At 36.2% G+C, this 14,659-nt stretch overlaps 1 protein-coding gene across 3 annotated transcripts in view; it reads left to right on the top strand.

Annotated features, from left to right (window-relative positions):
• Nucleotides 70-14,659, top strand: part of LOC109349023 (transcription initiation factor TFIID subunit 1-like) — a 24,929-nt gene continuing 10,339 nt past the window's right edge. The window contains exons 1-13 of one of the 3 annotated variants that reach the window (XM_019589652.1): nucleotides 70-350; nucleotides 648-704; nucleotides 1,207-1,313; nucleotides 2,098-2,160; nucleotides 2,305-2,350; nucleotides 4,029-4,280; nucleotides 6,493-6,608; nucleotides 8,828-8,978; nucleotides 9,270-10,380; nucleotides 12,091-12,293; nucleotides 12,454-12,691; nucleotides 13,186-13,522; nucleotides 13,833-14,042. In XM_019589652.1, coding sequence (XP_019445197.1) covers nucleotides 662-704; nucleotides 1,207-1,313; nucleotides 2,098-2,160; nucleotides 2,305-2,350; nucleotides 4,029-4,280; nucleotides 6,493-6,608; nucleotides 8,828-8,978; nucleotides 9,270-10,380; nucleotides 12,091-12,293; nucleotides 12,454-12,691; nucleotides 13,186-13,522; nucleotides 13,833-14,042 — 2,877 coding nt within the window. In that variant the 5' untranslated portion in view covers nucleotides 70-350; nucleotides 648-661. Of the gene's footprint in view, nucleotides 705-1,206; nucleotides 1,314-2,097; nucleotides 2,161-2,304; nucleotides 2,400-4,028; nucleotides 4,281-6,492; nucleotides 6,609-8,827; nucleotides 8,979-9,269; nucleotides 10,381-12,090; nucleotides 12,294-12,453; nucleotides 12,692-13,185; nucleotides 13,523-13,832; nucleotides 14,043-14,659 lie in introns of those variants that run through there. The other 2 variants (XR_002107909.1, XM_019589653.1) reach the window with 2 other exon arrangements.

Below are 14,659 nucleotides of genomic sequence, written 5' to 3'. Positions count from 1 at the left end.
TATAATGTGTTAATTAATTTGTAAATAAAAATGTAAAGTAACGCAGTTAGGCCCACAAAGTTCAATAAAATCGCGCAGCAACAACAGCATAGCCCCTTCAACGAATGATCTCGCTTTTGAATAATCGGGGTGCATCATCGATTAGCGCTCGCTAAGAACTCTTTCCGATCAACATAACCGCCGACTCCAATTTTCTCCGCCGGAAACCCTATCTTTCACGGTGCTGCTTCTGATCACCACTCGCTCAGAGGGGAAAGCACAACTCCGTTCTTGTTTTGCTCCAAATTAAATATCATCGGAAAAAAGTGACCATACCGGAGGGTCTAGGGTTCCGGTAGAATTCACTGAAGGTTTGACTCTCCGAGCTCTGATTGGTTCATAATTACCTGATTGAGATAATTTGGAGGGAAATTTGCAAGGGTTCGTCGCCGACGGTGAGGGGAGGAAAACCTAATTTCTGTAATTCGGTCTTTCTTCTTCGTGGGGAATAAGAGGTGAATTTCGGAGTGAAACAGCGTTTGCGAAGTTAGAATTTGAGGGTTTTAATATGGCACAGAAGGCGTAATAAGAAGATATTAATTGGAGTCGAGTGCTGTAGCTGTGCTTTGATGAGTTATTGATTCTTGCATTGAATTGTGATATATCAGGTCTGCCACACAACATGGGGTACCATTCGGATAATTCACAAGATGGGAGGGATGAAGGTAACATGAGAACTTAAGTGTCAAGAACAACAAAATTGAAAACATGTTATCAGAGACTGCATAATTGAATTCAAGATGTCTAGTTCTTTTACTTCTTCTTAAAGAATGTTTTATTTTTATAAAAAATCACTTCCGACATTATATTTTTTTGACAAGCGCTTCCGACATTTATACACTTGTCCGCCTGGACATTACTCGTTTATCTGGGTGAAATTCAAGTTTTAGGAGAAGCTAAATCTTTTAACTTACAATAACCTTTCTGTCAACATTTTTGGAGAATCACTTTGTAGACTTCATTACTCTTCATACTTATTCAATGGATGGTAACCAAGTTTTTTTGCCTTCAATTTTTAGTTTAGACTTCATAGTACATTCAGTGGATGGTAACTAAGTTTATGGTTATGTGCTGAACTCTGTCAACTGAAGTTCCTGTTTTACTTCTTGTATGTAGTTTGATTTATTGTTTATATAGTTTATTAACTCCATACATATGAATTGATAGATGATGAAGAAGAATACGAGGAGAATGGCAAGGGTAATCGTTTTCTTGGGTTCATGTTTGGAAATGTTGATAACTCTGGTGATCTCGATGTTGATTACCTTGACGAGGTAATTATATGCATCTGATTTACATGTGAACTCGGTGGTTGCTTGGAGAATTAAGATTGAGCCCATGAGTGCAAATATACAGTGTTTAGATTGCTTCTCTAATTTTCAACTGTCTGTTACATTTGCCATGATTCCCGATGGTTCAAAATTCCTAATATTTCTTAGCTATTGTAGCTCTTATGATTGGTAAGCGGAGGGTTTTTAAGTTGCTAAACTTTTATGTTGGTGGAATTAAAATCACTTTTACTGTGTTCATTATATATTTTTCTGTGTGGGTGGGGTGGGGGAATATTTATACTGGAGTTTCGCACTGACAATATAAAAAAGGAAGGCAGTTTGGAAGCCTTTGCGCAGTATGGATGTCTAAACTTAAAAAAATATACACACTTCATCTTTGGAAGATTTAGTTCAATGGCGAAGAAAAAGTTGTCACTTGACAAATACATGTGGTCATTTATTGAAATGGGTTTAGGCGTCAAAGTTTATAGCTGAACTGAGATTTAGGTGCAATCATTTTGATATTTATGCTTCTAACTATTCGTTATGATGTTGGAACCTGGCATGCCATACTATCAATTATCCAAAGAATGATCTGTTGAGAGAGTTGCAAGGGTCTTTGTAGAAAGTAACTCTATCTTTTAGGTTGTGTTCCTATTTTGAAAATTTAATTATATTCATTGAGGTCTTTTGAATACTGGTGCCATGCTTCTTGATTTATATATGGCAGTTTTTTCTGGTGAAAAGCTGTTATGTTTTTTGCTAAATTATTATATTTACTTTCTAGGATGCAAAGGAGCATCTATCTGCATTGGCTGATAAGCTGGGCCCATCACTGACAGATATAGATGTAAGCAAATCTGAGTATCATTATCTGGCTGTTCTTTTTGGTATTTTAATTGAAGAGGTTATCTGTTAATGTGGTTAAGAAGTGTCTAATTATCATTTTTACTTCTATATTCCGTTTCCTGTTGATAATAATTCTTGTTTGCAGTTGTCAGGAAAATCACCGCAAACACCACCCGATGTTGTTGAACAAGGTGAAGTTGTATGCCAGGAAAAACTATATCATGCAGTTTTTGATATTCTGTTGGTACCATTTTTATCCTCATCAGCTGAGAGCACTTTGCCTAGTTTTATTTCTACTCAAATTCTTTCCCTCATGCAGTATGCCTGATGGAAAATATCATAGGAAGAACTAGCTATTTCTCTTTTCTAGCTGAAGACGAAAATTTCTTATATTTAAGATATTCTACCATGACATTGGACTATTGGAGGAAGAGAGTTGGCAGTCCTTGGTAGTATTCTCCTTTCCAGAAAAAAATTAATAAAAAAAATCTCAATTTTTGAAAATAAAAAACCTTAGTACTTGTGCTTGATGGGTTTAGTAGGGGTTAGCAAGGGCATGTGCCTCAGGTCAACAGAAATAGACTAAGAAAACAAGCTGATATGAAGTTATAGTAATGCCTTTTAATGGGTATTAACAAAATGCACAGATTCTTTTCGCTCTGGTCTCAAACCCACGGGCTTTTTAGCAGGGTTAACATGGTGTTAGATATGCAGAGGTTGGCATGCTCTGTTGCATGTCTGGGAGGATTTCTTATCTTCATGTAATTTCCCCCTTCTTTTATAAAAATATTTATTTTCTTATAAAAACAAGCATGCTCAGATAATAGCGATCCATTTGTGACTCGTGGCTGTATGGTCACATAGCTATTTATTGCCTCCTAAAATCTGGAGTGAGTGCTTGGTGCTTGTGGTGGTTTCTGTTTACTCCTAAAACGAACTCTATTTATGTGATCAAGTGCATTTTAGTTGAAATAACTTGACTTAAAAAAAGAGGTTCTGTTGGACCCTTTTTGAGATATGATCAATAGAAGGAGGTTAAAGTTTTGTTCAGTTGTGTATTTTTTTATTTTACTGGCTTTTCGTTCATTTTAGAGCAAATTGAAACAAAAATTTCAGTGAATGGCTTCTGCCAATGGACTCGTTCTGGGATGGAATAGTGTTTATATCTGTCAGGTGCGTCTGGGTTTGGATTCTTTCAGGTACAGCCCTCGTATGACTAGGTCATCTTGGACAGGTCCCTAATTCCCCACAATCGTTTCCTGCATTGGGCATCATGTCAGTGTTCCCATGTCTCTAATCAAATGGCTTAGTTGTGGGTCATGCACAAATGTGAGAATTTTGATGTGGATCTCATAATTTGTTCAAGGGGGCATATTTGAAAGATTTTTTGAGTTGATTTTTATTATCATTATTTGTTTTTTTGGAGGATTCCTCATCCTTCTGCTCTGCACATTTATTCTTTATTGTGAACATTTCATTTGACAAAACTAATCGACTTCAAAGGGTTTTCTGGAATTTGTAAAATAGTTTGAATTTGATAAGGAACTGAAGCTTGGCTGAAAGAGTAAAATAAGCCACCTTGTTAATAAGCCAGATTTCATCTTAAGTATACTGTGTGTTAATTGTAGCGTGTAACAACTGGACAATATATTTGACCTCTTTACATAGTTAGCAGCGAATCTTTCTATGAAACTCGAAATTAAGTTGCTTAAAAATTATCATGAATCGTCTTCTATGAAACATTGAAATCTCTTGTTGAAACCACTGATGTGTACACATGCCATCATAGGACATCCTGTATCAGTTTTGTATCTGAATTATTGTGAAGTGTTCTGTTTATTTTACTAACTGGGATTCTTTTAATCTTAGACTGTGGTGAAAAAGCCGAAAATGCAGTTGATTATGAAGATATTGATGAAGAGTATGATGGTCCAGAGACTGAAGCTGCCAATGAAGAGGATCATTTATTGCCAAAAATGAATTTTTTCTCTGCTGAAGCCTCACTTGAAGTCTTGGAGTCCAGAGCTTCTGTCTTTGACGATGAAAATTATGACGAGGAATCTGAACCAGAACAAGACTTGGTGAATAATGATTCTAAAGTTGATGACATCTCTTTAACCGGTAATATGTTTTACTTGACTTGCATCACTTAGTTATTGCTATTTTGCTACTTCTTAATTTAAGGTGCGGATTTACATGTTTTAGAGGTTGGTTCTGGTGTTCATGAAAGTTGGTTTTAGTTATAGTTTTGAAAATTGGACTGGACTGGTGAACAGAAAACTGGTCAAGCATCTATAACTAGTGAGCAGAAAACCAGCCAATGAACCAGCAAAACACACGGTTTAAGAGCTTGAACTGTTTCACAATTTAACCACAAGATGCATAGCTCATAGGAAGATGAGATTCAAACATGGGTGGGAAGTGCTATGTGTTTCATTGTGTAATATAATGAAATTAACAATATTTGTATTCAATTTAGGTGAGATAATTAGAAGATTCTATATCTGATTAAGTTTAAATGTATGATTATCATATCATATCGTGTATGTATTTTGCTGATTGTATTTCCCTGAAGTGAAGGGATTCATGTTTGTACTCTTGTACTATGAATAGAAAATGCTGAGTGCATACTAATTCCTCAAGCATTCAGAAAACCTGTTAACATTTTCAAGCAACTTCAGTGGAAAAGCGTATTTGAATTTGAAGCATATAAAGTTTAAATAAAAATTCTATAAAAGGATCATTCACCCATTAAGCCTTGAACCAGTTCCTTAGCCGGTGCAGTGTCTGGTTTAGTATGCTGAACTTTGGTTTTCGTAATCTAGCTTTAAATATTTTACTTGCATCCTTGCCCTTTTTGGAATCGTGAATGTTGAAATCATGATAAAAAATGTAGGAAAATTGAGATTTAAGATAGCTATAGTTTTGTTTGGGATCTTTTGGCATCTCTTTGGTGCTATCAATGGGCTTTTCTGCGATGTTTCTTTGTTAGATATGTAGGAGGTTTACCATGCTTGGTCATGTAAGTTTTAGCTGTATCTTTTATTTTATTTGCAGAAGCCTTATCCTCTTGCTTTGTACTTTAGTCTTCTCTTCTAACAATATTTCTTTTATTTTAAAAAAGAATATAGACAGAGAAATAGATGTGTGTGAGAGATTTCTATTCTGGAAGTGTAACTATCATAACTGACTGGAACATGAACAGGTTCTAATGCATTATATAGACATGCTTAAGGAGTAACTATAACATTGCAGAAGCTCAACTGCCTAACTAACAGCGAGCTTATTCCAACTGTATGTTGATACATCATCACACTTCACAATTTGATACATTACTATGTACTAATATGCTCAGATATAGGTTGGAAACATTTCTTGCTGACTGTTTGATGTTTGCATGTTCATGGGCCTTCTTGTTCGCACCTTAAAGATAGTTTCTGTATTTCCTTTTCCAAATGGCAGATATGGAGGTAGATGTTGTTTGATGGATTGTATACTAGGAATTGTGTTCATTGATGGTGTGATAGTTTAATTACCTTCAATATACTTTATCTGCTCCTTTATGATTTATAGTCACATCTGAAATTGTTGGAAGACATCTGAAATTGTTTGGTTGAGAAAAGAACAATTGTTCTTTCGGAATTTGATTTGTGCTGCGTGTAATGTACATATAAAATTTAAAAATGCTAGTTATTAGTGGTTGCACTTGAATCCAGCTTGTCAATACACTGTGTGGGTTCGACTTGATAAAAGCTTGATTTGAAGAATTATGTTTAACTTTAATTTGTATGCGAGGCTCAGTTCTGTTTATGAAAAAATGTTCAATTAAATTTGTTTGCGAGGCTCGATTTTTAATTGATCCAATCTTGAATTAACTTAAGTTCGGCTCATAGGCTTGTGAGCTGGATGACTGAATATTGTAGTATTGATTATATTTCAAATTGTCATTATATTACATTTAAGAGTTTAAATTGACAGAATTTAATTGTAGACTTTTATAGTTCATGTTGAATGTAATCAAGCTTGAGCTGGCCTTCCCCCTTGACTATCCTAACGCCGAGCTAAGTTACTTTGTAACCTTTGCGTAGCATAGTAGAATGAAGGCTACACACTGAGGCTTCAGCCTTGAATACTCAGCCTGAATTTGAATATTATCCTTTTATGTTTAAGCTATGCTTGAATACTGCAGTATTTTGAGGGTTGAAGCTTGGATTTGGAATTTGGAATCTTGGGAAAGATAACTAATCATGCTTCGTGTACTAAATAAATGGAAGGTGAAATTAATTTCAAATTGGAGTCTTGCAGTTCACTTATGTTAGCTTTTGTCATTCAGGGGAGCAGGAAGAGAATTCTATAGATGTGTCTAAAGGAGAGAGTGCTCAGGAACTTGATCTACAAGTTGACTTACCGCAGATTGAAGAATTGGACACTGAAATACAAAACGTTGTGGTCAGTTTCTTTTTTGCTTCTGTATGCTACCCCCTGAATGTTTGTTTATTATTTTCACTGATTTTTAAGTTGTGTACTTTTCAATGGTTACTTGAATACATATACTGCTTTGTGGCCACAGCAGATAGGACCTCCATACAATTAATACTTACAGTGCTAGATTACTTGTAGCCTTGTAGAGGAGTATATAAATAACTCCAACTAATCAGATTAAAAAATGACGGACATGTAAAACTATGTGGACCAGATAGCCATAAGAGAGGCAGTCTTCTGTTTTAATAAGCAGGAAAACAGAAGAGCAACTTCTGTTATTAAGAAAGCTGATTGAACCTGTTATAGCTTTCAAATTCCTTTATATAGAATGAAATCCTAACTAAAATAAGGAAGTTATAGCCGTTAGGATTAGCCTAACTCTTGGCTGTCTAAGGTATAACTTGAACAAAAAGAAAATAAAATCATGAGCAAATATTTAAAATAACGATGCCTGAGTGCATATGCTACATTAAGATGAATAGGACTCATACTTTGTTATTGTGAATCTAGGTAGTGCAAATGCTACATTCAGATGAATAGGACTCATACTTTGTTATTGTGAATCTAGGTAGTCAATTGCGGGTAGCGGCCAGCCCCAAAAACACTATAGCGGGATGGTCGCCAAAGCTAACAGAAAAAATATTAGTAACTTATACCCTAAACATATTGATACACAAAAATGCCAAAATATACCAAATTAAAGACACATTCGTAATTAATAATCAACTGCAAAATGAGCTCTTGAAGTGAGTATATGGGAGGCTGAGAACAGAGTGAGAGGATGAACAGAGAGGTGGGAATGAGAGAAGCAGTACTTGCTTCACCTGAATGTGCAGAGTGGCTGGAAGTGCAGAGCTTGCTTGACCAGTTCTTGCTGCTGTGAATTGGAGAAGGGTTCAACGTGTTTTATGTAAGGGAGAGAAGGGGATGGTTAGATCACCAAAAGCACTAACAAAGCCCTTGTCATGTTATTACTTATTAGATTGAATTGAAGCCTCTGGATTCAATTATGCAAAAGTCTGTTGTAAGTCCAGCTGTGTTAGATGTGGCTTGTGAAGTTGTTAGTGTTAGCTTTCAGTTAGTTAGAGCTAGCCTTTCATTTTACGGTTAAGCTTTCAATAATAAAAAAAACTGTAACTGATTCAGTTACATTCTGTGTGTGTGTGTGTAAATCCGAGTATCTCAGCTGGGAGGAGAAGGATTAAATGATCCTCTCATGGCTCCTCTATACGTTATCTGAAGATCTGCAACCTAGAGCGGTTGGTTGCAAACATGCATTGTAGCTATGGTGTGAAGTTCATGAATACTGTTGTGCTCAAACCAAGGCTTGTAGCCTTCATCTTTGCTCTCAATTGCGATTAATTGTGAAAGGATCCATCATCTCTGAATGCTTCTTGTGAAGAAAGTTGATTGTTGGTTCTATATCTCAACATTTTTCTCCATAGTGCATGCTGACCATGTTGATTGCATTTTGGATGGATTATTTGAGGAATTTCAGCCGCTCATTAAAAACAAGGGCAAAAAAATACTTTTCCAATTTAGATATGGCAAAACTGAGGAATTTCAGCACAATTTCACCTGCTATTTGGCTTGCTATTTCACCGCTAACAGGCCGGGATGGCCATCTGTGCGAAAACCACCGCTCATATGCTATCCCTGTGCGATAGCATGCGATTGACTACCCAAGTGTGAATGGCGACCCATGCATGCTTGAGATGTAAAATCATTCACGTGGAAGCGCCAAATAACTGAAGTTTTTGGCATGTACCTATTTTCAACTAGTGGTTTTACATGCAGCTTTACTATTTTGCTTGTTACACTTTTGAAAAATGCAAAATATCAAGATACCGTTTCAATGTTGCTCTTATTGACTGTAAAAAGCTATGGGGGACATAGAGAACATGAAAGAGTAGAAATTTTTTGTATTGTACAAAAATAGGTGGTTTTATAATGGGATGCACTAACTTAATTAATTTGGTTCCTTGTGTATTTTTTAAACGATTTATTGCAGGTTTAGTGCAGGTGTATTACAAGTGTAGTACACTGGTACAACCCATGTCCAATAACTATTGAGCACACTAACAATAAATTTCTCTAACATTGATGACAATTTTTGTTGACAGGATTATTATATTATCACGATTGACTTATTGACATGTTAATGTCTTAATTGATGAAACGAACAGGAAGGACCTGAAGTTCTGAAAAGGTCTACACCATTGCCCATTTTGTGTGTGGAAGATGGGGTGGCTATTTTACGCTTCTCTGAGATCTTTGGTATTCATGAACCTCTGAGAAAGGGAGAAAAGAGAGATCATCACCATTCTATTCCTAGAGGTATTTTCCTAGAGATAGGGGATGTTTATCCGTATTTTGTTTGCAAGTGTCAGAGTCTGTTGAGTACTTCTAGTAGAGGCATTGTTGGAAAACTTGAGCATTTGTTGTGTCTTTCTTTATCACAATGAAAATAACTGTCACATAATTTCTGATGTTAAGTGATTGCAATTGCAATTTTGTACTAGCAAAATGAGATTTGAATGGCAAAATGAGATTGCCAGCTTTCTTCAATAGCTGTCATTATGGCTTCTTCCCTAATTGGTTGTTTTTTCCTCCTTTTTGCATTTCCAGATAGGTACAAGTCTTTCAATTTTTCTGATGATACTGTTGAAGAGGATGAAGAGGCATTCCTCAAGGGCTTCTCCCAGAGTCTCTCACTTACTAGACAGGTTTGTGTAGTTCGTAATGATGCATCAGAAGGCAATGATGTTGACTTGGAATTTCCAAAATTTGGGTTTCTTCATGGGGATGCCTCAATGGATGTGAAAGATGATAGGCAACAGAAGGACTGTTGTCAAAGTGCTGAACCAATGAAAGTAGATTTAGCTGAAGGTCTTTTAGGGAAAGATGATTCTCTCATAGGGTCCAGATTTTACCCTCTTGATCAGCAAGACTGGGAAGATGAAATCATTTGGGGCAACTCTTCTGCTGGTGATAATATTGTTCAAAGCTGTGAAATTTATGGATCTGATTTGGGAGATTCTGGTGGCAATGAAATAGAAATAGAAGGTGAGAAAAATCTTCAGTTGAATCCCCTGAAGACAGGGGAGAAAGATGACAATGACTTCACATGTGGCCCTTCTGTCTCAGTGGAGCCCTTTGGTTCAAGGGACACTTCAGGATCTAAAACCGATTTATTGTCAGAAAGTCTATTTCATCCCCAGCTTTTGAGGTTAGAATCCAGATCTCAAGAGGATAGCTCTTGTCCTGCCGATAGTAGAGGAGTGAGTGTAACTGAAAAGCATAACCAAATTGGTCAAGTAAAGTGTTTTACCAAGGTTTTGTCTCAAAACAGAGAAATGATGGAGGGCTCCTGGCTAGACAAAATAATATGGGAGGACCTTGATAAACCTACTATGAAACCAAAGCTTATCTTTGATCTTCAGGATGATCAAATGCACTTTGAAGTTTTGGATAGCAAGGACACTAGACATCTTCGCCTTCATGCTGCGGCTATTATTTTAACCCGTTCCTTAAAATCGAACAGTGGGGACTCTTCTGAGCTACCAGGACATGGAGGTCAGCATGGATGGCGAAATGTTGCTAATGACAAACACTACTCAAACAGGAAAACTTCTCAGCAACTGAAATCAAATTCTAAAAAACGCTCGGCTCATGGGGTCAAAGTTTTTCACTCACAACCTGCACTGAAGCTGCAGACAATGAAGTTGAAGTTGAGCAAGTAAGAATTTAATTATTTGGCGGAAGGTTTTTTTTATAGAATCACTTTTCTATTCCCTGCTTGTTCTTATATTTGATACATAATTGCATAGTTAGAATGATATGCTTTTTAAAACGAAATTCCGGTAAAATCTCCGTTCTAAGCATCTGAGATTCTGAGTGGTTAGAGGCTTAGAGCTTGATATTTGTGTGGCTACATGATACTGATTAGTATTGTTAAACATTAAAAAACAGCAAGAGCACCAAGTAGTCAAGCTCCAATTACAGTGGCAGGAGATAGAAACTGTAAGGACAGACATAATATAAAGAAGAAAGAAGAAAATTAGAGAAGCTAAGTGCTGTCTCTGCCTAATGGCCCGAGCCACCCCAAAATATTTCTAAGTTCCATTATACCTAAATCTGTGCATTTCCTTGTTTATTCCTTCCACTATTCTCTCCACTAACTATTTATTCTCTCCACTCCTACTAGGTGTAATGGATGCCTGCTACTGCCCTTCTTTGCTCATGTTTGATTGTGGGTCTAGTAGATACTTGATTTGTTAAGTTGTTAAGCAAGCACCTTATGTCCTTCGAATTGTTGTGCTTTCTTTTTCCTTTGACAGAAGAACATAACCGGTGTCTGTAGTTTTTTATGCTGGCACATGGAAAACTAATATTTATTCATCTATCTTCATCAGTTTTTCATAGACATGATTTGTGACAGAACACTATGGTGTTATTTGATCCATATAACTAACCCCACCTAGTGTGAAAAGGTTTGATGTTTGTTGTTCTCTCTTCATGTGCGTGAATTTTTGATGACTCAACAATGGTTTAGAAATTAATTATTCTGCACCTATGAATGAAAGACTAAAAGAAGGTTCTTACTTCTTAGCATGGAAAGAAAATTAAGTATATTTATAGTTAGGAATAATAGTGGTAGTGTTGCCTATGAATTATTTTAAGAGTATCTCTTTGTACCCAAACTTGTTATCACATTAGATTGTGTTTATTGTTTTTCTTTGGTATTCTGTGAATGTTTGTCCAATTGATTTGCACTTTGGCCGGTATAACACCTATAATGTTATATGAGACTTAATTTGGCTGGTAAAACGTCAACAAAAGAATAGACTCCATATAGTAGAGATGCAAATATTGTGTTGGCTAAGTGGATACATGAGAGAAGATATGGTTAGAAATGAATGCATCAGGGAGAAAGTTGAAGTAGTTTCTGTTGTAGAGATGTTAGAATTGCCCTTAGGTGGTTTGGACATATGCGGAGGAGACCGGTAGAAACCCCAATAGGAAGATGGAGGCCAAGAAAAACCATAGGCGAAAGGGGACTTAAGTTTATGGACATGTGTGAAGAATGAAATATGTAATTATATGTCTATATATGGTTTAAATTTTGTTCAGTTTAAAGGATAAATTACATTGACTTCTCATGAGGTTTTGAGGTATTTCATCTGATACCCCTGAAAACAGTGGACTTAAGTTTAATGGTAACAACTAGTTAATGCCAGGGGACGTAAGTGTGAGTGATGATTAAATAAACCATGAGGAAGGCTGGTGTATTTTCTTGAATAAGAGGGGTATTGGGTGTAATTAAGTCAAATATGTCAAGGGAGGTCAGTGGAATTTCCCCTTATTTTATTGGGTCCTCTAATATCTTTTGCCTTCATGTACAGTGTAGGTTTTGCATGTCTTCATAATCTTACTAACTCTTTTGCAGTAAAGATATTGCAAATTTTCACCGGCCTAAAGCATTATGGTATCCCCATGACAATGAGATGGCTGTCAAAGAACAAGGGAAGTTGGCAACACAAGGGCCCATGAAAATTATTATGAAGAGCTTGGGCGGCAAAGGGTGTAAACTGCATGTTGATGCCGAAGAAATTCTCTCATCTGTTATAGTAAAAGCTTCTAAAAAGCTAGGTTGTCAACTTCGTTTTTCTCTCTTGTAAAATATATGAACATCATAGTTTAAGTTGCAATTTTCATTTGCTCCCAATCATTGTTTTGGTGAGATTTTCTTGTCTTTCAGTTTACTGTCACCTCATCTTTCTCACTGACCTGAGATTTGTTTCTTCGGTAGATTTCAAGGCATCAGAGACAGTGAAAATATTTTACTCAGGGAGGGAGCTTGAAGATTACAAATCACTTGCTGCCCAAAATGTTCAACCAAACTCCTTGTTTCATCTTGTCCGTACAAAGATACATTTGTGGCCAAGGGCACAAAGGGTTCCTGGTGAGAATAAGTCATTACGTCCTCCAGGGGCATTCAAGAAAAAGTCTGATCTGTCAGTGAAAGACGGGCATGTTTTTCTGATGGAGTAAGTGGTTTGAAACTTTTATTCTGCTACGTTGTCTGTATCCTGTCCTTTGGAGCAAAATACTTTCTTATATTGTGAGCATGCATGCTTCATTGTCCGTCAATGAAACTTCTTGTGCTTTGCTTGGTGCTTTTTGTGTCTTCATGTTCTGTAGCACAAGATAGAAATACTGTCATCAAACTATTTAATGGGGTCTATCCTTTCATTTCCCTTCCAGGTGTTGTGAAGTTGTATAATGTTTGATCTTTCTAATCTTATAAGTTTTCTAATCTTATATGAGCCAAGAGCCATTATATATGGCTCTTGGCTCATATTCTCATCCAACGTGGGACACTGATGCTTGACAGATTTAATATTTTGTTCAACGAACTTCTTGTCTTCAATGGCCTTACTCATGTTGTCTTGTTTTTTCTTGGTGCTTTTTGTGCTTTTCTAAATGAATGACGGTTGTCCATACGCCACCAGAAAGCTCATTGATTATGTTCCCTTTGTAGATATTGTGAGGAAAGGCCTTTACTTTTGAGCAATGTTGGAATGGGTGCAAGACTTTGTACTTACTATCAAAAATGTTCACCAGATGACCAATCTGGCTCCTTATTACGTAACACAAATAGTAGCTTGGGGCACATTATTTCTCTGGATCCTGCTGATAAATCTCCTTTCCTCGGTGATATAAAACCTGGTTGTAGTCAGTCATCACTTGAGACAAATATGTACAGAGCACCCTTATTTCCTCATAAAGTTCCATTAACTGACTACCTGCTGGTTCGTTCATCAAAGGGAAAGCTATCTTTACGGCGTATCGATAAAATTAATGTTGTTGGACAGCAGGTCTGTATAGTCTTGTTGGATATTATTTCTGTGCTTAATAATTGCCCTCTTTCGTTTCTGAATTTTAGTTAATTGTAAACTGGAGGAATGTCTTTCCAAGTCATTGAATTATTTGTGGTAAAATTTTAATGGCTGGGTTGTTTTGAGCGGTCATAACTCATTAGGTGTTATTTATATCTTGATTAGCTTTTCCATGTTGGATACTTCAATTTGATGCCAATTCTTCATCATTGGAAATTTTCCGATGGAATAAAGATGAAGTTTTATAATTGTGATGCTAGCTAATAGTTTATTCAACTACTCCTTGCAGGAGCCTCTCATGGAGGTATTATCACCTGGAAGTAAGAATCTTCAGACTTATATGATGAACAGGCTATTGGTGTACATGTGCCGTGAATTCCAAGCTGCAGAGAAGCGTCATTTACCTCCATACATTCGTATTGATGAGTTCTTGTCACAGTTTCCTTACCTTTCAGAAGGCTCTTTCCGCAAGAGAATCAAGGAATATGCCAATTTACAGGTATTGGTGGCTCACAATTTAACTATAATAAAGTTGTAGATAACAAATTGATGCTAATAATATTAATTTTCTTTAGGAAACAATTAACAAAAAATCTGTAAGATACTTATTTAAATCTCATAATTAAGTATTTAGAGTAAATACTCAATTTGGTCTTTCCAAGATCATGTGGCCGTCAACTTAGTGCTTCAAAGAAATTGCCCATCAAATTAGCCCCTTAAAGATTAAATTTGCCATGGGGTTACCCCTTCGTTAAGATGCTGGTAAAGGAGGGACAAATTGGTGGCAAATATAATCTGAGGGACTATTTTGGTGGCAAGTTTACTTGGAGGACTACTATGACCTTTGGAGTAGCAAATTCATTATTAATGCAAAAATTGAAGAACTAAAGATTAGGCTAAAATATGTTTAGTCCTTCAAAGTTTAGTGTGTTTTGGTATTAGTCTCTATAAGTTTAGCAAGTTTTGATTTAGTCCCTTTAAGTTTAGCGAGTCTTGGCTTTAGTTTCTAAAAGCATAATGGCGTGGCACGTGACAGCCTAATATAAAATTCTGGTTAGCGTGGTATTTGTATTTGCCGTTTTACAATTATTCATCTTTATAATATATATATATATA

This window comes from Lupinus angustifolius, chromosome LG06 (assembly GCF_001865875.1).
Source record: "Lupinus angustifolius cultivar Tanjil chromosome LG06, LupAngTanjil_v1.0, whole genome shotgun sequence".
NCBI lineage: Eukaryota > Viridiplantae > Streptophyta > Magnoliopsida > Fabales > Fabaceae > Lupinus > Lupinus angustifolius.
This window is presented reverse-complemented; position numbering and strand designations above follow the sequence as displayed.